General features: G+C 40.8%; 1 protein-coding gene across 2 annotated transcripts in view; it reads left to right on the forward strand.

The window, feature by feature from the left end:
* ACER3 (alkaline ceramidase 3) overlaps nucleotides 1–25,794 on the forward strand; it is a 58,300-nt gene that overhangs the window by 10,221 nt on the left and 22,285 nt on the right. For both annotated transcript variants that reach the window (XM_060771238.2, XM_060771237.2), the window contains exons 2-5: nucleotides 12,633–12,743; nucleotides 15,481–15,533; nucleotides 19,551–19,603; nucleotides 22,563–22,644. In XM_060771238.2, coding sequence (XP_060627221.1) covers nucleotides 12,633–12,743; nucleotides 15,481–15,533; nucleotides 19,551–19,603; nucleotides 22,563–22,644 — 299 coding nt within the window. The remainder of the gene's footprint in view (nucleotides 1–12,632; nucleotides 12,744–15,480; nucleotides 15,534–19,550; nucleotides 19,604–22,562; nucleotides 22,645–25,794) is intronic.

Genomic DNA, 25,794 nt, shown 5'->3' on the forward strand with positions numbered 1-25,794 from the left:
CCTCTCCAGCGGGAAGGTAACGGCGCTCCATGCAGTCATGCCAGCCACATGACCTTGGAGGCATCTACGGATAACGCCGGCTCTTCGGCTTAGAAATTGAGATGAGCACCCACCCCAGAGTTGGACACGACTGGACCTAATGTCAGGGGAAAACCTTTAACTTTATCTTTTTACTGTCCTGATAATAAGTTACCAGTTTTGGCAGCATCAAGATCTGTATCCTGATTGATGTCAAGAAATGATAAAACCTTTCCATTTCTCACGAAAGTCAAGGCCATCCAATAATATAAACTAAGTAATCTTTTTGGACTCACAAAGAATTCCTTAAATCTGGTATGCCTTGTTTTCTGATTGTGTGGTATCAGTAAATTATCAGTGAGCATATTATCATATAATAATGATTGCATACTTACTCTTTATATACAAATGCCTGAATATATTAGAGAATTATCTTTCCTCACTGTTGATAATATTGGGGGGGGGGGCAACAAAAACCACAGAGACACTCCAGATGAGTCACTCAGTATGTTGAATAATGACATTTTATAATCTGTTCTAGTAAACTCATTTAATTTACTTAGAAGGCAAAATGCTTGTGTGGAACAATAAATACTCCCCACTCCCTTCAGTATAGCCAAAGTGCTCTGGAAATGTACTTCTTAAATCCGCTTCCAGATTCATTGATTGGTGATTCCCTGCATCAAGATATTCTCTGCAGCTCTTTTAATACAACACAGGACAAATGACTACATGGTTAATCTGTACAGTTTGGAAAGGTCAGTTCAATAGGTGATTTGCATTCCTTTTGCACACTTTGTTGTTTCTATAAAACCATAAAATAAGTAACAGTTGCTTCCAGTTTCCATGTGGGTGTGCATAATCAAATCTGTTTTGTTAGACTCTTTCAGGCAAGTGATTGTGAGAGTTGTTTCCACACTTGAGGGAATTACATCAGGTTTGAGATTTAAATCACAAGGCTATATTTCCAGCATTCTCTACGCTCCACATATCCCAATAAATAAGGGAAAGGGTCACCTGCTCCAACATTAGCTCTTTATCAATGATGTTGCAAACCTATTTGAAATGTGACCCTGGAAGAAATTTCTACAGATGCCATTAATTGCCAGAAAAACAGATGCTTGAGGTTTTGGAGCCAATCAAGCCTCTGTTCTCTCTAAAAAGGCCACACCGAGGCTATTTCACACGAAACAACTCACTGCAAAAGACGAAGAAGCTGGGGAAAAGTGGAAGACAGTAGAAATGAGGAAGACTGTGTTACAGACTGATCAGTTCAGTCAAGGAAGCCACATTTTCCCTGAGTTTGCAAGACATTAGCTGGGCTGTAGGTAACCCGGGTTTTTTGTTTTTTTGTTAGGGTTACCATAAGTTGAAACCAACTTGATGGAAAATAACAGGAGTTTTGTATATCTAGAGCTAAAAATACATGGTAAAGGCTTTAAGAAATCATATCCTTCAAATTATTCTGGTTTCAGCAATATCTCTGTGCTCCACAGGTCAGAAGACTTTTTGTGTACAAAGTTCAGAAGCAATATGTCTGCAACTGTAACCTTGTCCAATGTAACTGCAGGGCTGCCTAATTTCACATTGCTGCCATATGTATGACTTCTGACCCTTTCAAGCTGAGGATTTTTTTCCTCCCCTCCTCCTTGACAGAACATTATTGTTCTTGGTGCAGTGCTAGCATGCCATTCTAACAGTAGAATGACAACAATGAATATTTGTGATTCAGCCAGACAAATCTGTCCCAGTGTAATCTTGGCTGGTGTCACTCTGTACTTACAGAAATCTTGACAAGTACATGAACGGTAAATGTTGAGCATGTTAGGTGTCTCAAGTAGTCCATGCACATTCTCAAGTAGTAAACATTAAAAGATGCCTTATACCAACCCAGACTGTTTGTCTATCTAGCTCAATACTTGACTGTTCTGACTAGCAGCCATTGCCTGAGCGTCCCTTCCCCTCCTTTGAGTCACATTGCCAGAGAATATTTTGAATATTTTTCAAAGTTGAACCTATAGCCTCAGGTACTTTACCACTGACCCATGATCCTGTAGAATTATTTGGTATTTATAGCAGAGAAGAGTGCAGTGTAGCCAGTGCTATATATGAGCTTATGGTAGGAAACGGGACCGAAAATACACAGGATGCTCTGGTGAGGTTTAAAAAAGCAAAAACTCTTATTGTTGCAGGTAATACCTCTCAGTTAAAGGAATAGCTAGACAAAGAGAAAGTTGCATAATTTTGGTAGAAGCATCCGTAATACTGATTCTCGTGTAAGGCATCTTGAGGCAAAGAAGCCTTGTCATGCTTCCTTTTCAAACAAAAAGTAATAAAACACACAAAAAATCTTCTGGGAAGAGCAGGGAAGTGACTTGTAGGTTCCCTGGGATATCTGGGAGCTGAAATCCAAAACACCTAGAGGAGCATAGTTTGAGGAACACTGCACAACAGGGTTCCCTCTGTCCCTAATTGCTTTATATACACAAATGTTGATTCTTCTTTGCTTAGAGCTGGTCCTTTCCCTTCTAAGGAGGCCAGTTATTATTTCTTTTGAAAACCAATGCAAAAAGGTTAGGAGCTTATGAAAATATCTTACTAGTCCATTTGCTTCCTCAAGACATAAAACTAGAGTTGGGAAGGGACACAAGGGGCCCTGCCAGCATAGGCAGCCGCATCCACTGACACAGTGATAGTAGTTTGATATGTCTAGAGTAGTGGTTCTCAACCTGTGGGTCCCCAGATGTTTTGGCCTACAACTCCCAGAAATCCCATCCAGTTTACCAGCTGTTAGGATTTCTGGAAGTTGAAGGCCAAAACATCTGGGGACCCACAGGTTGAGAACCACTGGTCTAGAGGTAGGAACAAAGAATTCACTCCCCCCACCATAAACATCTAAGTATATAGTAGATGTTACACATTTTTTAAATGTCTTGATATTCAAGTTGTTGTTATGTATCTCAAGTTGATGCTGACTAACGGCAACCCTATCTAATCAGTTTGCCTGGAAAGATTTCCACAGAGGAAGTTTGCCAGTGGTCCTCTAAGGATGAGAGAATGTGATGTGGTCAAGGTCACTCAGTGTGTTTCCATGGCTGAGTGGGCATTCCGACCCTTATCCTAGTCCTGTGCGCAAACCTCTACATCATCCTGACTCATTTATTTATGTAATCTTGTGAAAATAAGATTGCTCAGATGAGCTCAAATAGATCCCTTTACTCTGTGTCATAGTTTATTCTGGTCCTGCCTTATAACCAGGTTCTTAAAGTGTAAATGTCTTCAGACACCTTTTTTGTACAACATTTTCCTTTGAGGTTGTAGCAGATGTCAGTATTGCTATCAAATCGATCAGTGAAATTCAGGTTTTGTTATACTTTGCCATAGAATCAGGAGACATTAAGTTGCAACAACTATATATTTATTGGCCAGCTTTTGCTATTTAATTGTAGATAAGACTTTCCTTTTTGGAATTAAATGGATGTACTTAATGGTGAAACAATTCTGAATGGGAAAAGCAGTTCATATCTGAATTATAAATTCTCTCGAGAGCTGGAAAATCACTAATTTTCTATTCTGCCAGCACTTGAATATAGATTGACCCGCATTCAAGGGAAGCCAAACTGGTTCCATGCTTGTTGAGCTTCTGATGGAGGTCAGAGGAAGCAAAACTGCTTGGATGTTACATAATTTTTTATAGACTGTTTTAATCTGGTTTTCAAAGGTGTTTTGAAAGATTTTACTGTACTTCTCCCTGTGGGTTCAGGCAAGCAGAAGATCAACTAATAATTATTAAACATAAAAATACATTTTGAGGAGGAAGATCATGCATGCTTCTGTTTGAAAAGATAAAGGGAGAAGAGAGATGAAAACAGAATTACCTTATTAATTCTGAACTTACTGTTATCTACACTGGCACTGATTTTCCTGAATGTTGACAGGGATCTTTCCCAAAACCGGTTGGAGATGTTGGCATTGTTCCTGAGACCTTTTGCCTGCAGCTTGTTTTCTCCGTCACTGACCTATGTCATAATTGGAGAAGAGTTTTTCCCTTCACTGTGGCCTTCACAGCTGTCCCAATTCCTTTTAAAGCTCTTTTTAATCATTACTAGAAAGTCCTTTGCTCCCTTGATATGTGCACATGTATTTGCATGTATTCTAATGTTGAGAGTGTGATGCATGCAAATATCTCTTCTATCTCTGTGTGCATATATAAATGACCATTTAAGATTCTGCTGCATGCATTGGATTATGTATGCTTTAGTCTGGCTGCTGTTGTAGATATTTAGTCATGTCCCACCTTTCCTCCAAAAATTGGGACTCAAGATTGCTTACATTTTTAAAAACACCAGTGTAGTTAAAAACATGAAAAAGTGAGTATAAATAGAATTAAACTATTCACTAAATTTAAAATGGCTTAAACTTACGTTTTAAAAGAATGTAATAAAAAATATTTGGAGTTTAGTGAGGCACCAACACTTTTGGGCAGAGACAGCTAAAGGTCTTGTAAAACTACAACTCCTAGAATTCCATAGCATTTAGCCATGGCAGTTAAAGAACGTGTTAAACTGCATTAATTCTACAGTGTAGATGCTCCCCAAGTCATTCTCTTTCAGCCTCAGAGGAAAGCAAAAGCAATGTAATGGCATCACCATAAGCACAGAATATTAGTCATTAAATGGGTTGCGAATCATCCTGCACTGGGCATAAAAAATACAATGTTTCATAGCCAGAAGTACACTTTGGTCAATTGTAGGTTTTGTCAGTCAATATAGCCCCCAAAGAATCCCTGAAAAAGAAAAGTGACCTCCAGACTCATAGCGGTTTCTCACCCCCAACCTTACCAGATCCAATGAAAGGTCTATCTTTGAATGTGTGGCTCTCCAGATGTTGTGTGACCTCAACTTTCTCTCCAACATAGCCATTAATGGAAATGATAGTCCAATGAGTTCTGGAAGGCCAGATATATGTAATTCATAGACTGTTTGGTTCAACATTGCTTTTCACATTTGTCTACCTAGTTGTTTCTGCGGAGGCCAAAAGCAAGGTTGAGGGCAATACTCTGTCCTATTGCTGGCCTGTGAGCAACATATTTAGTAGTTTACTGTCTGAGCACTTCATTTTGGTTTTGTTTGTTTTGTTTCTGATATTTTAGGCTGCCTGATAACAAGAAGTTCTCAGTAAAGTTTATAGACTAGAAACAAGGAAAGTTTATACGCTAGAAACAAACTAATTATAATCGGCAGCAGTGAGATAAATAATGCAATCAAATGCAAAAGAGCATAAAAAGTAAGTTCAACCTTAATATCTGAACCAGGCAGCAGAGAATAAAACCTAAGAGCCAAAACAGACTGAAGAATCTGTAGCGAAAATCAAAAGTCCTGCAAAGATAAAAAGATTGTTGCCCAGCACTAAAAATGCATTCGAATAAAAGCAACAAATGAGCTGGAGATTAATACAGTCATCATGAGAACTAGCTGTTGGTACGCCTAGGATTTTCTTTATTTTAAAATAATGTTTAAAGCCACTGGCTCATGATATGCAACCATTAGGTTTTACCCCTAGCATCAACCAAAAACAAACCAGGTTGCAAAACCATTCCCAAACCAGTGGTCTAATTTTCTGGTTTGGTTTAAACTTAGTAGCCACAGTTTCATGGTTTGGAAAAAACAGAACACCATGCTTAACTGGAGGCACTGTAGTTTGTTTCCAGCACACAGAAAGGTCTGGAACAAGTTTTATGTGGCACTCAAACTTCTATCTTAGCTGCAAGATGTAATTCATATAATTACAATTTCTTTCCATGTTTCATTAAACATAAGAATGCAAATGTTCTCTTTTTACATGAGGAAATGGTTGAATTAAGGAAACAAGTCATTGAAAGGGTTAGATGAAGGAAACTATTTCAGGAAATGATACATCCTTATCTCTTCTGCAGAAGCCCCTTTAAACCACATCAGCGAGAGAGGCATTTGGTAACTCAAAATTGTCGTCCTAACCCCAATTTTAATTCAGTAAGTCATGGCAGAGGCTTCTGAGTAAAAATGCCAAGTCTGTGGCTGTAATTCGGCCAGTCCAATTGCAGAAATGTCCAGCTATGCTTTTGCCATGAGGATAGACCAGAAATGGGATTGTGCTGTCCTCAAATATTGGTTAAATACAGCTTCTATTAGCTTCAGCTATCATAGTCTGGAAGCAGCCCAGGTATGTCTGACTTTAGCTTTAGAAGTTTTACTTTTTTCCTGAGTCACCTTTCAAAACGATCATCGACATACCAGTGTGAAGTGACTGAAGTGTTTGCACTGATTGGTATGTAGGTTAGGAATTAAGTCCTTTGAATTCAGACCTCAGTTGGCATGTATCTGAAATAACATTATCTGAAGAAAAGCCTGGTTTTGCCAAGGAAAACAAATCTACTCTAGCTGTGCTTTTGTTTGTTCTGTGCATTTTATAATAATAATAATAATAATAATAATAATAATAATAATAATCCTTTATTTATACCCTGCTACCATCTCCTGAAGGACTCAGTGCAGCTTACAAGAGGCTGAGCCCAAATACATCAGTAAAATAGCAACAACAACAATACAGACAATAAATAAACTTATAAAGAAATCAAGAAACAGTAACAATAACACCACGACGCATTAAAACCCTATGGTGGGCCAATTGTAATAATTAAAATTTAAAAAAATGCTGGGCGTGATAAGGTGACATCTAACTAGGATGGGTATTTGGAGAGAGATGGAGCGAGAGCAGACAATCCTAGATCATTAATAAAGTGCGATTAGGGACATGTTGCTTAGGGTTTCCTTATTCTGGGAAGGCACACTGGAACAACCACGCTGGAACAATAATTTTATTATTTGGGAACTGCAGGGGACTCATTTCTCTATTTCAGTGGTTCTCAACCTGTGGGTCACCAGATGTTTTGGTTTTCAACTCCCAGAAATCCTAACAGCTGGTAAACTGGCTAGGATTTCTGAGAGTTGTAGGCCAAAAACACCTGAGGACCCACAGGTTGAGAAACATTGCTCTATTTCATAAATGTCAGTTGAAAGATGGCACAAGTGTTACCAGTACAAACTTTATAAAATTATGTACAAACATAGGGGAGTGTGGTCTAGTGGTTTGAGTGTTGGAGTAGAACTTTGGAATACTAGGGTTTGAAAGCCCATTCAGCCATGGAAACTTAATGAATGACCTTAGTCAGGTCACACGCTCTTAATCTCAGAGGAAGGCAATGGCAAATCTCCCCTCAATTCAGTGGAAATCTAGGATTTGTATTTTGGCGAGGCACCAGCATTCTGGGGGAGAAGGTTAAAGTCCTTGTAAAAGCATTGAGCCATGGCAATTCACGTGGTATTAAACTGTATTCTACACTTTATTTGCATCCTCTGTCCTAGCTTGCATAGGGAAGGAGTTTCGTGGGAGCAGCCATGAAGAAAGTAATCTATGTTCCTATCAGATGCACCTGTGAAGGACTTGTGCATGTTTTAATACATCTCTTAATATAAGGAAGATAACGACAATTACTACCTTTATTATAGAATGAAACTGCTGCCGTATCTTTTTGAGATGAAACAGTTCAACAAATACAGACCTGGCTATATTCCGTAGCTAAAGCATCCTCATTGACCTTTTGATGCAGAAGTGTTTTACATTTGTGTATTTCTTTCCCATGGAGATGCTTGGTTACTCCAGCATGTTATTTGATTAATTTTATTCCATTTTGCATTTTCATTTCTGGCAGGGATGTTTTTCCTGTCAGATTCGGTTCCAGAATTAACCATCTTCCCTTTGTTTTTGGTAAATTCAGTTAGGATTTGACATCTCTCTCTCTGAACTGACACATTTGGTGTTTAAAATACTTAGGTTTGTATTAGGTTTGTAGCAGATACAAAATTTCGGAGTGCATTTGTTTTCTGAACTGGGCAGGGAAATGAATGGTTCAAATGACAAACAAGTTATTCAAATGTTTATGGAAATCCTGCTTTTACTGTTATAGAAGAATTCTTACACAACATGACAGGATTGGCAGGGATGGAATAATTTCCCTTCACTGATTCCACAATAAATTAAAGAAGTACAAGCTGTTCCCGAAGTACATAGCTTGGAAATGGGGTGGGGGAGGCTGTGAATGATATGCTGAACCCCAAAGGCAGGTTGGCAGGCACTATCTTGCTGAATGTTATAATACAACTTCTGGGTTTTAATTACATGCATCTTTACTTTGGGGTACAGCCTTGGATGTGCATTGAAAGGTATCAGGCCTCCAAAAGACCTTTGCTTTTTGTTTGTTGGTCAGCAGGCCAAGATTGTTGTCTCACAGATTGTTGTCTTCATTTTGCTCTTCAGAGTGTTGAAGGGGTTCACCCAACTCATGCCAAATTGGATGGGAAAGGGAGGACAAATTGTGCGTACAGGAGGATCGGAATGAAATTGGCCAAAAAGTCTGGATGGGGAGAATAGAAATGAAGTTAGTGTGGGAAAATATAGAAAAATATATAGTAAGTGAGAACCCTCCTAGTTTGGTGAGCACTTTCTCAGAGCTGTGAACCAAGAGACACAATATACATGCAATAAAATATAAGAAGAAGAAAAAATTACAAAATTCTTGTGGATTTCTTAGGCTGTTCCTTGATTTTTAAAGCTGCACTGAAAGCCACCTCGCTTCCACAATTGCCACACCTATTTCATCCCTTCTGATTGCCTTAAAGTTTTTTCATCTGTATTCTGGTCTGGAAGTGATATTTCTGTCCCGCACATATTAAAAATAAATACTTATAGTCTTGTTGGAAGTCAAAAGAAACAGGCTTGTAAAGGCAAAGAGGAAGGTAGAAGTCGTTTCAACCGGAATCTCTGTATTTCCTCGCTGCTGGAATTCTCTTCCTGCCTCATAATTCTTTTTCTTTAACTAAGCTGTGTAGAATTTTTCTGCAGTATTTTCCTATTCTTCTGAGTTAGATGTCCAGTATCATTGTTTTCCAAATAAGTGTTCATTCAGGAATACTTGCTTGGTTGTAGCATATTTTCATTTCCCAGTGTTAATGATGTTTTAATTATGAGAAGCCATTTGTAGTTATTGTAAGATGGTATTATCAACCTTAAAAATTGAGTTTTAAATCCCCAAGCATTATGAGAGTGTCAGTTGTGACAGTTTCAGGTGCCTAATGGAGACTTAATATTGGAATGCAAGCAATCCAGCTGTGGAAAATTGGTGAACATTATATTTCTGACAAACCACAAAAGAATATTTGAAGATACATAGCATTTGCCAGTGAAACAGCATCTGATGAAAGCAAACAAAGTCTTATTGAAGGCTTTCACGGCCAGAATTGCTGGAATATTGTGTGGTTTCCGGACTGTATGGTCATGTACTAGCAGCATTTACTCCTGACATTTCGCCTGCATCTGTTGTTACCATCTTCAGAGGATAATCCTCTGAAGATGCAAGTCACAGGTGCAAGTGAAACGTCAGAAGAAAATGCTGCTAGAACATGGCCATACAGCTCGGAAATCATACAACAATTCAAGAAGAAAAGTATTCTTCGGATGTTATAGTTCCTTTCGCAGAGCTCAGGTTTAGGTAGAAATTGTCCCACTATATTCAAAGATGGGTTACCTTTGTCATTAGCATTGCCTCCAAAAACATCCAACAAATCTCCTGGGAAGACAGGCAGACAAATGTCCTGGAAGAAGTAAAGACCACCAGCATTGAAGCGGTGATGCTCCGCTATCAACTCAGCTGGGCTGGCAACATTGTCTGATTGCCTGATCAACATCTCCCAAAGCAGATGTTGATCAGAACTCAAGAATGGAAAATGGAAGGTTAGTGGACAGGAAAAGAAATTTAAAGATGGGCTTAAAGCCAACCTTCAAAACTTTGGCTTAGACACTGAGAACTGGAAAGCCCTGGCCCTTGAGTGTTCTAACTGGAGGTCTGCTGTTACCAACAGTGCTATGGAATTCAAAGAGGCACGAATAGAGGACAAAAGGGAAACACGTCAAGGGTAAGACACGTCAAGCTAACCCTGACTGGGATCGCCTTCCACCCGGAAACTGATGTCCTCACTGTGGAGGAACATGCGGGTCACTGCCAAGACACAACACTTGAAAGGTCACCCTACTTGGACACAAGTAATCACCAATGATGATGACCTTTGCCTTCCTTTGAGGCTGAAAGAATGTAACTTGCCCAGGGTCACCCAGTAGATTTCCATGATCAATTGAATTACACCTAGAGCAGTGCTTCTCAACCTGTGGGTCGCCAGGTGTTTTGGCCTACAACTCCCAGAAATCCCTGCCAGTTTACCAGCTGTTAGGATTTCTGGGAGTTGAAGGCCAAAACATCTGAGAACCCACAGGCTGAGAACCACTGACTTAGAGGGACACCACAATTCCTCCAGTGAAAGATTCTTGTATGTGTCTGCTTGCAGCTCACACTATTGCTTCTTCTTGGCCTGCTCCATTTCGCGTAGTGGTATCTGTGTCTCTGAATATGCCTTCAGGTCATAGTGTTTCCTTAGGCAAGGAATCCTCAGAGGTAGTTTTGCCAGTTCCTTCCTCGGAAATATAATCTGGTATGTGTTGGCATTCTCCCGTCAAGTATTAACCAGGGCCAATCCTGTTTAGCTTCCAAGATAAGACAAGATCTGGTGCCTTTAGGCTATTTGTATCCAGTTGCATTTTAATTAAGTTCTCAGTACAGTAGTCTCAGTACAGTAGTGCTTAGTCAATAAGCACTAGTCCCTGTGGGTTTTTCTTTAATACATAACTTTCTGGAAATACGTGGAGAAAGAATTTTTTCCCTCCTCTTAGACACTATTTCCTGCTGGAATGTCATTTTAAGCTATTCAAACTTTTGAGTTTTTACTGTCACCAAAAAGTTCTGTAGTTTCTTTTGTCATCGTTAATATGCTTCCTTGGTAAATAAATAGTAAAATGTTTGGTGCTATATGATACTTCTTGCTTTATTGTGCTTGTATTAAAATTAATGGGTAATTGATATTTTTTGAATGCTATTTTGTACCTGGCAGTGCTTTTACATGGCCTAAAGGAAATTGAGTTTTTAGGATTCTAGTATAATTGTTTTAATGGATAAACCTCAGTGGCCTGGGGGTCAGGGAATTTTTAATGGTATAATGTCTTGATTTATTATGGTTTATGTGGTGTGTAATCAGTTTATTTGTTTATATGATGTTTCTTGTGTATTTTTTTTAATGTTATCTAATTTTTGCCGCTTTTAACCACGGTGGCGCAGTGGGTTAAACCGCTTAACTTGCTGACTGAAAGTTGGTGGTTCGAATCCGGAGAGTAGTGTGAGCTCCCGCTGTTAGCCCCAGATTCTGCCAACCTAGCAGTTCGGGGGGAAATGCAAGTGTGAGTCGATCAATAGGCACCGCTTCTGTGGGAAGGTAAATTGCTCCATGCAGTCATGCTGGTCACCTGCCCTTGGAGGTGTTTACAGATAATGCCAGCTCTTTGGCTTAAAAATGGAGATGAGCACCACCCCCTAGAGTTGGACACAACTAGACATAATGTCAGGGGAAAACTTTACCTTTATCTTTTTAACCATTTTATGCCGTTTGAATCCCATCCCGCCCATTGGAGAAAAGCAGGATAAAAATAGATAGATAGATAGATAGATAGATAGACAGACAGACAGACAGATACTGGCCTGGGGCATTCGATTTTCATCTAAATTTTGCCTTGGTTTTAGAATATCCTTCCTTCTCCCTCATTTCCATGCTCACCAATTTGGTTGCCATATGCTCAGACATTTCAGATCACTGGTGGCAAAATCTGTGGTAGCTTCCTCTTCAGAATTCGGCTTGATATTTCTTTGGAGACTGCTAACACAGCAAGTTGGCAATATGAGGCCCAGTTAGTTACCTGTCTCTGATTATCAGAGAAGAAACCCTTTTACTATCACTGCTAAGAGTCCTTCCAAGAAACTTTCCTAACCTTTTACTAAGCAACATCTATGAGTTTCATCCTTTAATATCATAGGGCCCTTCCACACACCCCTGTATCCTAGAATATCAAGGCAGAAAATCCCACATTATCTCAGTGTGGATGCAGGTAACCCAGTTCAGATATTGTGGGATTTTCTGCCTTGATGGGATATAGGGTTGTATGGAAGTGATTGAGCAGGAATTCCATCCCCTTTAACTGGGAAATTATTTTACTGTGAAAGCTAAACCCAAGAGCTATTTTTCATATCTGCTAATACACTATCTGCTAATACACTAGAATGTAGAAACATAATCGTATTTAATCATTCTTTTTACTGCTATTACCTATTTTTATGTTTTATTTTCCCTGTTAAAAGAGAGCAGTGCAGTTTGGGTTGTAAGGTTGGTCACCTTACTCATTTCCCCTCAGAATTGTCTCCTTTTGTGAAGGAATTCTAAGGGCCCTTCCACACAGCCATATAACCCAGAATATCAAGGCAGAAAATCCCACAATATCTGCTTTGGGCTATCTGAGTCAATACTACCATGTATTCCAGTTCAGTGTAGATAATGTGCAATTTTATTCAGCTATGTGGAAGGGGCCTAAATCTTCTTTAAAATATATGCTAATCACTTCTGTCTTTGGCTTCTTTCTTCCAGGGAACACCGTTAGCAACCTGATTTTCATTCTACCTCCAATCTATGGTGCAATTCAGAGTTATAGAGATGGCCTTGAAAAACGATACATCATTGCTTATTTGTGTGTCACAGGTAAGAGATTTTTTAAGGAACTCAAGTGATTCTGGGATAGTCACATGCTGAAATTTTTAATTCTCCCTGCTTACTCTTCCAAACATCAAGGCCAAGTGGCAGTGGCAGACTAACTTGCAGTTCCTGTAATTCAGCGAGATTTTAATGGCTAAAAGGCTTTGCCATTGTCTGCGTACAAGATTTGAAATGGGTGTCTTGGCATGCCTCAACAAAGAATTCCTGTAATCATGAGACATTGTTAATTATTCTCTTTGCAAAGCCAGTGGAAGCTTTGACACCATTCACTCTTAATTCAAGATTTTCACACCATTTGTTAACAGATCCATCTAAAAAATTCAATTCAGTAGTATTTCTCCTCCTGAAGGTGCAGCCCCATGCCCAAAATGTATTGGGAGTGTGTTAGAAATTCATTACATACCTCCCTTTGATCATTGCTTTTGATGCTAGAGGAAGGCATAACAGCTGCTGTTCTCCCCAGCCTACCTCTTCCCAAGGCCATTTCTCTTACTTTTCTGTGAAATGAAGTCTCAGCCTTCTAATAAGCACAGTTCAATGTGCTTGAGACACCTTTCAGATAGCATGTGTTGCTTTTTAATTATTGCAGAGAAATGAAAAGGTTTTATAGCTTTAGGCAGCTATAATTACTCTTTGGAGTAGAGTTTAGTTGATTCCTGAACAAATTAGTCCCAAGCTAGAATAAAGCTAATTGTATCTCTCCCCCCCCCCCCCCTCAAAAATGAGAGCTGGGGGAAGGGACATAAAGAGAACATGTTATTTAATGGCAAAATTAGTGTGATAGCTTTTACTCAAACTTTATCTCCCTGTCTGTGCTTGGCCCTGCATGTCCCTGTATATGAGCTTGCTTGTGTTTTGAGATCTGTAGAGGAAGGCCCTGTCTTGTGAAGATGTTGGCCTTCTTATTGTTTGTTTTCGGTCTGTTCAGCTCACTTCTCTGAGAGGCCAGGTTGAGGGGGGAGAAAAAATAAAAAATGTAATATGAACAAATCTGTAAAGAATGTGAATGGATAATATAGAAATATGTTATCATAATGTAAATCTACAATAGACATTTATTATCTGTTCAAATATGTTATTTTGTTTTCAATTAAAACCATCTAAACAACTCTGAGAAGCCAGGTTGCCCCCCCCCCCCCCCCTTTTCATTTAAATATACCTTTGACCATTAACTACTTGTTGCAGAAGAGTTTTAATCTGGTGATGATATAGTTTTCCTCATTTTGTTACATCTTCATTGCTTTCAAACTTTATCTTTTATTTCAATGATGTTTTTCATGTGAAAGTTTATTTATTGTTTCTGAATTATTCTTTAATATTTTGATTGATTTTAGTCCAGTTTTAGTATGTTCTATAATCTGCCTTCCATCTTGCACATGAAAAAAAAAGCTATACAGCCAGGCTTCCACATTTCCTGCTGGGGTTATGGGTGCAGAACCTCCACAAAAGTGGGAACACTGCAAAACAAACAAACACCAAAACACTTCTACCTGAGAAAACACCTTTCTAGGAATCTTTTATTACACACACACACACACAGACACACACACACAAACTATGTACAGTCAGTCCCCAGGTTACAAACAAGATAGGCTCTGTAGGTTTGTTCTTAAGCTGAATTTGTTTTTAAGTCAGAACAGGTACATTTTTAAGTGTAACTCCAACCAAATATCTGTGGATAGCACAGGGAAAGGTTAACACCCCTGTGGTGTTTGTTTTACTGTCTGTGTCTCTGTTCAGAAGATTTCACTTTATTTTCTGTCCCTGTGATAATTTAATTTTGAAATATTTGGCTTGTTGTGAAACAAGGGTTGGTGATAAAGCCGCAGTAGAGACACTTTTTCCCCAATGATAACTCTTCCAAGAGTGAATTTCCCTTTAGAGGTAGATTTATATGACTTTCAGTTATCTTTCCTACATGGCAGGTGGTTGGACTAGATGGCCATGTGGCCCCTCCAACTCTTTGATTCTGTGTCTCACCCCTGTTCTTAACTATGAGTTGATTGGAAATCGGATGTTTATAATTCAGGGACTGTTTGTATTGGACTGTGGCATGTCTGTGTTTTTCAAACCTAGAGTTCTCCTAATCATTCTCCTAGACCCCATATCAACAACATGAGGCTTTTATTGGACCAACTAGCCAGTTAATTTGTGACGACAAAAAACCTTATGCAGATAATTAAAAAGGGCATTGCTAATGCAGCTAACAATAATTCTAATTTAAAGTGTTTCTAGTATAAGTAGGAAATCAGTTAACTTGTCCAGTGGACCATCAGCCTTTTTGTGGTTGCTGCCTGTTTTGATAATACTATCTTCTATATGAACACATGACATTGCTTTGCACGGAATACAAAAGTTGGGCAGGCTATCACAGTGCTGAGTAAAAGTGACTCTTCAGGGCCTCCTTATTCCTGCTGCCATATCTTCTTGCAAGTATCAATACTGTGAACTTGTAAATACTTCAGTGGCCATAGAGAAAATGAAGATAGTGTTTTGGGAATGGACAGGGATTGGTGGTTGGCCTGAAAATTATTTGGCTGTGTTTTGGAGAAGACTCCGGAAGGAAATGAGCTAGCTCTCTGAACATAGATCCAAAATGTCACATGTTGTGCAGATTATTGTAATAAAGTGTGGAGTAGTATTGGGGAGAATAGGGAGAATTAGTTTCTTGTTGCCCAATAAGATGGCTTTCTCCCCTAACAATTTCTTTCTTGTTTTTCAGCTGTGGGGTTGGGCTCTTGGTGCTTTCACATGACTCTAAAGTATGAAATGCAGGTCAGTAGTATACATTCATGTGGGTACGCTACTTTTATGTGTGCCTTTTCCTTGCATATCCTGTTTCTGGGATTTCTTTTCGTGGTAATGTGTATGCGTGTTTACAATATATGAATCTAAGCAAATACAGTATGTTACAGATAATGAAAACGTGCAATATAAAGGGCATTCCAGAGTCCTGGAAATAATACAGATGGCCTGAGAAACCTAGGAGAAGAAAAAGTGAAACTTTATAAGCTTTACTACAGGCAAGGGGGTATTCACCGGCTTAGCTAGATACTATCCAGTAGGCTTGTTCAATTCAGCTGGAAGGCGATCCGGTTTTGGCATCCAAATTTAGTTGGGTACCCAGATCCATTTTTCGGGAGCCTCCCAAAAATTGGGTAATGGAAATATCTGTTTTTGGTTAGGCAGCTGAAAGATCTGGGAAGATCTGGCCAATTGGCAGCATTGGGGAACTTACAAGGCTCCCCTTTCCGTTCCTGGGACTCTTTTCTTTCTTGCCTTACAGGGCGTCTGGGTTTGAGCAACGGGATTAAGGCAGCGCCCTTCCTGGGACTCTTTCCTTTCTTGCCTTCAAGGGAGTCTGGGTTTCAGCAACGGGATTAAGGAAGCACCCTTTCTGGGACTCTTTCCTTTCTTGCCTTCAAGGGAGTCTGGGTTTGAGTACCGGGATTGAGGAAGCGCCCTTCCTGGAACTCTTTTCTTTCTTCCTTCAAGGGAGTCTGGGTTTGAGTACCGGGATTGAGGAAGCGCCCTTCCTGGAACTCATTTCTTTCTTCCTTCAAGGGAGTCTGGGTTTGAGTACCGGGATTGAGGAAGCGCCCTTCCTGGAACTCATTTCTTTCTTGCCTTCAAGAGAGTCTGGGTTTGAACAACAGGATTGAGGAAGTGCCCTTTCTGGGACTCTTTTCTTTCTTGCCTTCAAGGGAGTCTGGGTTTGAGCAACGGGATTAAGGAAGCGCCCTTCCTGGGACTCTTTCCTTTCTTGCCTTCAAGGGAGTCTGGGTTTGAGCAACGGGATTAAGGAAGCGCCCTTCCTGGGACTCTTTCCTTTCTTGCCTTCAAGGGGTCTGGGTTTGAGTACCGGGATTGAGGAAGCGCCCTTCCTGGAACTCTTTTCTTTCTTCCTTCAAGGGAGTCTGGGTTTGAGTACCGGGATTGAGGAAGCGCCCTTCCTGGAACTCATTTCTTTCTTGCCTTCAAGAGAGTCTGGGTTTGAACAACAGGATTGAGGAAGTGCCCTTTCTGGGACTCTTTTCTTTCTTGCCTTCAAGGGAGTCTGGGTTTGAGCAACGGGATTAAGGAAGCGCCCTTCCTGGGACTCTTTCCTTTCTTGCCTTCAAGGGAGTCTGGGTTTCAGCAACGGGATTAAGGAAGCGCCCTTCCTGGAACTCTTTTCTTTCTTGCCTTCAAGGGAGTCTGGGTTTGAGTACCGGGATTGAGGAAGCGCCCTTCCTGGAACTCTTTTCTTTCTTCCTTCAAGGGAGTCTGGGTTTGAGTACCGGGATTGAGGAAGCGCCCTTCCTGGAACTCATTTCTTTCTTGCCTTCAAGAGAGTCTGGGTTTGAACAACAGGATTGAGGAAGTGCCCTTTCTGGGACTCTTTTCTTTCTTGCCTTCAAGGGAGTCTGGGTTTGAGCAACGGGATTAAGGAAGCGCCCTTCCTGGGACTCTTTCCTTTCTTGCCTTCAAGGGAGTCTGGGTTTCAGCAACGGGATTAAGGAAGCGCCCTTCCTGGAACTCTTTTCTTTCTTGCCTTCAAGGGAGTCTGGGTTTGAGCAACAGGATTAAGGAAGCGCTCTTCCTGGGACTCTTTTCTTTCTTGCCTTCAAGGGAGTCTGGGTTTGAGCAACAGGATTAAGGAAGCGCTCTTCCTGGGACTCTTTCCTTTCTTGCCTTCAAGGGAGTCTGGGTTTGAGCAACAGGATTAAGGAAGCGCTCTTCCTGGGACTCTTTTCTTTCTTGCCTTCAAGGGAGTCTGGGTTTGAGCAACAGGATTAAGGAAGCGCTCTTCCTGGGACTCTTTCCTTTCTTGCCTTCAAGGGAGTCTGGGTTTGAGCAACGGGATTAAGGAAGCGCTCTTCCTGGGACTCTTTTCTTTCTTGCCTTCAAGGGAGTCTGGGTTTGAGCAACGGGATTAAGGAAGCGCCCTTCCTGGGACTCTTTCCTTTCTTGCCTTCAAGGGAGTCTGGGTTTGAGCAACGGGATTAAGGAAGCGCTCTTCCTGGGACTCTTTTCTTTCTTGCCTTCAAGGGAGTCTGGGTTTGAGCAACAGGATTAAGGAAGCGCCCTTCCTGGGACTCTTTCCTTTCTTGCCTTCAAGGGAGTCTGGGTTTGAGCAACAGGATTAAGGAAGCGCTCTTCCTGGGACTCTTTCCTTTCTTGCCTTCAAGGGAGTCTGGGTTTGAGCAACAGGATTAAGGAAGCGCTCTTCCTGGGACTCTTTTCTTTCTTGCCTTCAAGGGAGTCTGGGTTTCAGCAATGGGATTAAGGAAGCGCTCTTCCTGGGACTCTTTCCTTTCTTGCCTTCAAGGGAGTCTGGATTTGAGCATCGGGATTGAGGAAGCGCTCTTCCTGGGACTCTTTCCTTTCTTGCCTTCAAGGGAGTCTGGGTTTGAGCAACAGGATTAAGGAAGCGCTCTTCCTGGGACTCTTTTCTTTCTTGCCTTCAAGGGAGTCTGGGTTTCAGCAATGGGATTAAGGAAGCGCCCTTCCTGGGACTCTTTTCTTTCTTGCCTTCAAGGGAGTCTGGGTTTGAACAACAGGATTAAGGAAGCGCCCTTCCTGGGACTCTTTTCTTTCTTGCCTTCAAGGGAGTCTGGGTTTCAGCAACAGGGTTAAGGAAGCAATGTGTAAGACACATCACAGCATTCTTCTGTGCAGATTGACCCAACAGCAGTGCTCACAGGGAAACCCATGCAAGTATTATGTGGCAGCTTCCTCACGCACCACATGATGCTGAATAAGGGAAGGGGAGCTGTGATTGGCTGCCATGTGGTGCCGTAACGGACAACAAAAATGTGACAGGACCCTTACCATTATGGCCATCTGGCCAAGCCAGATTGGCTGAAGGGAACTGACCACTCCAAATCCATGCACAAGCCTTCTTTCCAGGTCTTACATAGCAAAGAGTCCATGAGGAATCTCCAACTTGAAGTTGTCCACTGGCATAAGCTTACTAGGTGACTTTTTGGCAAGACCTCTTTCAATTTCCCTGTGCACATACCCCTCCGTGTTTTGAGAATAATATGAATTCCTTTTAGACACTGTTGTAACAAGACTCTTTTTTGTGCCCGGCAAAGACCTATTGATTTTCATGAACTTTGTACCATTGGAAGACATTTTCATTACTACGGCTTTTAACCTCGCATATTTTATGTATCTTTTTTCACTCTTATTGCAACAGTTATAAGCCACACTCATCATTCTATATTAAACAACAGTATAAAAATCTGATTGAATAAATTACAGCCATGTGCATGTATGTGGTGCACTCTAATCAGGTCTAATTACATGATAGATTTTCTAATCAGGTCTAATTACATCATAGAAATTCACAACTTAGCATTTGTATTAGAATCATATTCGGTGCTGGGTGCAGCTAACAATGGGATACACGGTTGCTGTTCTGGACTGTCTAGATTGTACAGATTAGTATTTCCTCTCGCAGTAGTTTAGTTTTGGATCTCATTATTTGGCAAGAACCACATCCTGGGCAGGATGAGACTCAGACATTATTTTATTTCAGTGGGTGTTTGCTTACTATTTCATCAGTGATTAACGCTTCATTATTTTCAGCTGTCATGGAGTCTTGTCTTTTGTCATTCCTGAGAGTGTTTTGAAAGATCAGATTATGTTGTAAACAATCCTGTCCTTGCTGGTTGCTTTACATACTGGCTCTTGCCTCGGGGCTTCCATCGTGATTCAGTTTCTTCGTTGTTTTATTGTTATGTGTGTAAGACCTTATAAATATTAATTTCTCTGGGTTTCTTTTTTCCCTTTCTCTTTTTGTAGCTATTGGATGAGCTGCCCATGATCTACAGTTGTTGCATGTTTGTCTACTGCCTGTAAGTAATTATTACTAGTGTGTTTGCAGCATCTGAAACTGGTTAATGCGCTTTTACTGATACTATTTTATCTTGTTCACATGCCAGAAACCATCCTGTAATCACCAGTGTTCTCATAAATACTGAAGGTGTAATGTGGATAACAACAGTACTTGCATTCAGCTTGTTTTCTGTTATTACACCTGTTCTTGAAGGCTTTTTTCAAGGGACAATCAGCCGTTTACCTTTATTTCTTCATATTTCAAATCCAGAGTGCATAGATGGACTTCAGGGGATCTCCACCTTTTCTTTGCTTGTTGAACCTCCCATAGAGCCCCTGGTAGTACAGTGGGTTAAACCCCTGTGCCGGCAGGACTGAAGATCAACAGGTCGCAGGTTCAAATCCGGGGAGAGCGCAGATGAGCTCCCTCTATCAGCTCCAGCTCCTCATGCAGGGACATGAGAGAAGCCTCCCACAACGATGATAAAACATCAAGAACATCCAGCGTCCCCTGGGCAACATCCTTGCAGACGGCCAATTCTCTCACACCAGAATTGACTTGCAGTTTCTCAAATTACTCCTGACACCAAAAATCCCCTCCCATGTAGCATTGTCTTCCCTTGCCACCATCCCACAATGGTTTTGGAAGTATATCCAAAATAGCTGGGTAGGACATTTATATATGATATGTGAGTATACAGGAGGGTTCACTCATCCCTGAATTCTTAGATTTTTTTTTCTTTGTGGATAATTCTGTCAGTTCCAATTAGTCAAACTGGCTAAATAGAACCTCTGTATTTTAATGATACAGTTTACCTCTGAATGCCACTTGGCGAAAACCCGTTGAGAGAGGTCAGTTGTTTTTGTGCTCTACTCATTCCTTCCTTGAGACATTTGGGTCAGTCATTGTGGAAAGCAGAAGGTGGATCCTCTGCCTGACTGTGAGAGCCGTTCAGCAGTGGAACTCTCTGTCCCGGAGTGTGGTGGAGGCTCCTTCTTTGGAAGCTTTTAAACAGAGGCTAGATGGCCGTCTGTCAGGGGTGATTTGAATGCAATATTCCTGCTTCTTGGCAGGGGGTTGGACTGGATGGCCCATGAGGTCTCTTCCAACTCTTTGATTCTATGATTCTATGATCCATGAATGCCCCCTCCTCATTTGATTAGAGTGGGTTTATGAGTGCCCTCTTGAGCTTACATTATTCAGCACAACTTTGGCAATATCCTGCATTCTGATGCCACTGGGACTTAGCATATTTCAGTACCCAGAATAAGACAGAGATTGCTTTCATTCCTCCCCCTTGTAAGTGAGAAACTAGTTGTGTGGGGGTTGGTGGGCAGGGGAAAGTTTAATTTTCTAGGCTTCTAATTAGAAACCCAATTGTGATTGAAATGAAGCCTGTCTGTAATCTGAATTGCGTGTGTTGTGCAATTCTGCCAGAATGCAATCTGGCATTGCCTCACAGTGGTTCTATGGTGTTTTCTGCCAACTCTATGTCTCTCTGTTCCAAGAGAGGGGCCAGGAAGGCAATTCCATCTTGTCTCCTGCACTGGGCTTATAATAAATATAATATAATATATTGTATATACATACAACATTGATAATATTATAATGTAATACAATATACTACTAATAATAACATGATATTATAATTATATATTTTATATTAAATGTAATATTACTAATAATATTACAGTATAATGTTATAGTACAATGTAATATATAATATTATTATTGTGTTATGATAATAATAATATATTGTATTTACTTTTTACTTGTAAGCCGCTCTGAGTCCCCTTCAGGGTGAGAAGGGCGGCATATAAATGCCGTAAATAAATAAATAATAAATAAGAAGCAGCTGCAAGTGAGGGAACTCCTCTATCATTAACCTTTATAGATACATGGCTTAGAACAGCATTTCTAAACCTGGGGGTCAGGGCTCATGGGGAAGTTGCAAGGGGGTTTCAGAGGGGTCGCCAAAGACCATATATTTCTGATGGTCTTAGGAACCCCTTTGGCAGAGAAGGCTGAAGACCTCTCCACCTGTCCTCTTCCATTTTGGATACAGATGGCGAATCCTCCCACCAAAAGCCCTCCTCCTCTGTGATTGGCTGGCCTCTCAGCTGACCTCTCAGCAATGGGGAGGGCTGTTTCTGTTTCTGGGACTCCAAGTGGGGAGGAGAGAGCAGGCATTGCTCAGTGCATGGCAATGGTGTGCATGTGCGGACGAGGGAGACCATGTGAGACTGGAGGGAGGCTCATGCCACAGAATCCCTTCAAAGCATGGGGGTTCTGTGTGGGAAGTTTGGGACAGTTCTATCGTTGGTGGGGTTCAGAATGCTCTTTGATTGTAGGTGAACTAGAAATCACAACAACTACAGCTCCCAAAGTCCCAAACTCCACCAGTGTTCACATTTGGGCATATTGAGTATTCATGCCAAGTTTGTTCCATATCAATCATTGTTTGAGTCCACAGTGCTTTCTGAATATAGGTGAACTACAACTCCAGAACTCAAGGTCAATGCCCACCAAACTCTTCCAATATTTTCTGTTGGTCATGGGAGTTCTGTGTTCCAAGTTTGCTTCAATTCCATCGTTGGTGGAGTTCAGAATGCTCTTTGATTGTAGGCGAACTATAAATCCCAACAACTACAACTCCCAAATGACAAAATCTATCCCCTCCACAACCCCACTAGTATTCCGATTTGAGCATATTGGGTATTTGTGCCAAATTTGGTCCAGCAAATGAAAATACATCCTGTATGTCAGACATTACAATTCACAACATTAGCAAAATTACAGTTGTGGAGTAGCAGCAGCAAAAATAATTTTTGGTTGGGGGTCACCACAACATGAGGAGCTGTATTTAGGGGTCGCGACATTAGGAAGGTTGAGAAACGCTGCCTTAGAAAATGAAAGATGTAATGCATTTCTTTGGTGACCTCTGTGTCTCATCACCTTCCTGTTTGTATCTCTTTCAGATATGAATGCTTCAAGTACAAGAATACAATCAACTACCCCCTCTTGTTTCTCCTAGTAGCCTACAGCATTGGCGTCACCATAGTAAGTAGTGTTGTTCTGCCTTGTATAATTTGTGTGTGTGATTTTTAAAAGAAGTGAGCTAGACTCCACTTTTTATCATTCACCCATGGCCTCTTCTATCTCAAAGTTGAAAAAGACCCCCAAGGGCCATCCAGTCCAAGTCCATTCTGCCACGCAGGAACACACAACCAGAGCTTCCACGACAGATGGCCATGCAGCCTCTGCTTAAAAACCTCCAGAGAAGGAAACTCTATTTAAATCCAAACACTCCCACACATACAGTTTTAGGTGACTCAACAACACTGTAACTGTAGAAAGCAGAGAAAATTCCTTCTGTCTTTCAGTAAAGCAGCCTAAATATTGCAAAGGCAAAGATCCAGGAAGCTATTCAGATTAGTACTTGGCTGGGTGATCACCAAAGAATGGCAGATGCTGTAGGCTATATTTCAGAGAAAGGAACTGGCAAAACCAGCTCTGACCATGCCTTGCCTGAGAAAACCTTTTTATTTATTTACTAGCCGTCCCCTGCCATGCATTGATGTGGCCCAGACTGTGTATATGTGTTTTGTGTGTGTATATATTTGTGTATATGTGTATATATGTGGTTCTGTGCATGCGTTGTAAATATATACATATACACACACACACACACATATATATAGGCTTTTTAATTCTCTTCCCTGTGTTTTTCAGTGTTTTTATGAGTGATGGTCACTCATTGCGCTGATAGGTGTATTGTTTCCAAATTTGGTGTCAATTCATCCAATGGTTTTTGAGTTATGTTAATCCCACAAACATTTTTATTTATATAGATTGTGTCAAAGCGAATTGAGGGTACAGTTGTAATGTATTTAAAAACACAAACAAATTTAAAAACTTGACATTATACTAAATGTTATTTGACCAGTAGCTGGCCACTTTGAGTGCCTCTGGTGTCGCCGTGAGAAGGTCCTATATTGTAAATGTGGCAGGGCTCAGACTGCATTGTAGTAGGTGGTCTGTGGTTTGCTCTTCTCTGCACTCGCATGTTGTGGATTCTACTTTGTGGCTCCCTTTCTTAAGGTTGGCTCTGCATCTTGTGGTGCCGGAGCACAGTCTCTTCAGTGCCCTCCAAATCACCCAGTCTTCTGTGTGTCCACGAGGGAGTCTCTCATCCAGTAATATCAGCCATGGGTTGAGGTTCCGGGTATTAGCCTGCCATTTTTGGACTCTCACTTGCTGAGTTGTTCCTGCGAGTATTTCTGTAGATCTTAGAACGCTATTTCTTGATTTAAGGCATTGGCTTGCTGGCTGATATCCAAACAGAGGATGGGCCAGACATGTCACTGCCTTGGTACTTTCATTATTGGCTGCTACTTCCCAGCAGATGTCAGGTGGTGCAATACTGGCTAAATAGTATAATTTCTCCAGTGGTGTGGGGCATAGGCATCATGTGATAATGTGGCATGTCTCATAAAGAGCCACATCCACTGTTTTAACATGGTGCAATGTGTTCCACACTGGGCATGCAGCAGAGTAGCAAAGCGCAAGGGCAGACATCTTCGCTGTGTCTGGTTGTAATCCCCAGGTTGTGCCTGTTAGCTTTCATATGATATTGTTTCTAGCATTGCTGCACACCGTACTTTAATTCCTACGCCCCTCCTGCCTTGTACCCCTCTCGCCGGCCGAACCAGTTTTAATATGTCTTGATGTATTGTTATTGCTGTCTCGCTAATTTTTGATTTTGATTTGCTTTTTTGATTTTTGATTTGCTTTGTTATGACTTGTTATGTTCTCTATTGCATTGTGTTTTGTGGCTTCGGCCTGTGTAAGCCGCATCGAGTCCTTCGGGAGATGCTCGCGGGGTACAAATAAAGTTAATAATAATAATAATAATAATAATAATAATAATAATAATAGTCAAGCAGTGCTTCTTGTAATTCAGAGCATGGTCCAGAGTGACTCCCAGGTATTTGGGTGTGTTGCAATGCTCCAGTGGGATTTCTTCCCAGGTCATCCTCAAACCTCGAGATGCTTGTCTGTTCATAAGATGAAAAGGACATGTCTGTGTTTAGATGGATTAGAAACCAGCTAGTTTCCCCTGTAATAGGCACTAAGAGCACTTAAAGCTTCAGAGGGCTTCTTTTCAAAGCTCTCTGCTTGGGCGGCGATGGCACGATTGTCAGCATAGATCAGGCATCCTCAAACTGCGGTCCTCCAGCCATTTGGGTCACCAATTCCCAGAAGCCCTAATGAGCTTGTTTAATTGTCAGGAATCCTGGGAGTTGAAGGCCCAAACAGCTGGAGGGCCGCAGTTTGACGATGCCTGGCATAGATGATACTCTCTGTCCCTCTGGCATAGAGAAAACGTATCAAAGTCATTGTCATTAGTTGACAGATAACTTGAAGACACACAAATGCATGCACACACATAGAAGAGAGAAGAAGATGCTATTGTAGTATCCGCTTTAGGGGAAATCAGCTCCCTCACAAGCAGAACAGGAATATCAGAAGCTCCACCAAATAGGCTGTAGTTGGCATTCCAGCGTCAGCTAGCTAGAAACACTCCTTACAGCAGCCACAAACTCAGCTCCTCTGATTAGTGCTAATTCAGGAGACCTCTCAATTTGCATACCTAATGACTTTGAAATGTTGTAATGGTTTTTGATTAGGAATTTTTTTAATACTATTTATATTTAATCCTGTTTTAATGTTTGCATATTTGTATATTTTAAATTGTATGTTAATGCTTTTATGTTAAACTGCTTTGAGTCTCTTTTGGGAGAGGTAAAGCAAGGTATAAATAAATATACTCATATTTACTCAAGTTTAATGCACCATCAAATCTAATGCGCACCTAAATTTTCAAAACCCTGAAACCTTAAAAAGTATTTACCATATTATGCAAATGTAATACATACTCTAATTTTGGGGAGGTAATTTAGTAAAAAAAAAAGTGAGTGTTAAAATTAAGTAAATACGGCTATTATTATTATTATAAAAATGTCTCAGGAGGAGACACCTATGGCTGGTTAAAAACTTCCATCTAGATTTGTCTGTTTCCCCACCCACTGAACTTCACTCTTGGTGGAAAAACAGTGTGGAAAGGGATCAGATAACAGGTCAATAAATGTTGTTTCCCAAGGTGTGTTCATTGTCATCTCAAGCATGCCTCCCTTTATTGCTAATGAT

Source organism: Anolis sagrei, chromosome 3 (genome assembly GCF_037176765.1).
Source record: "Anolis sagrei isolate rAnoSag1 chromosome 3, rAnoSag1.mat, whole genome shotgun sequence".
NCBI lineage: Eukaryota > Metazoa > Chordata > Lepidosauria > Squamata > Dactyloidae > Anolis > Anolis sagrei.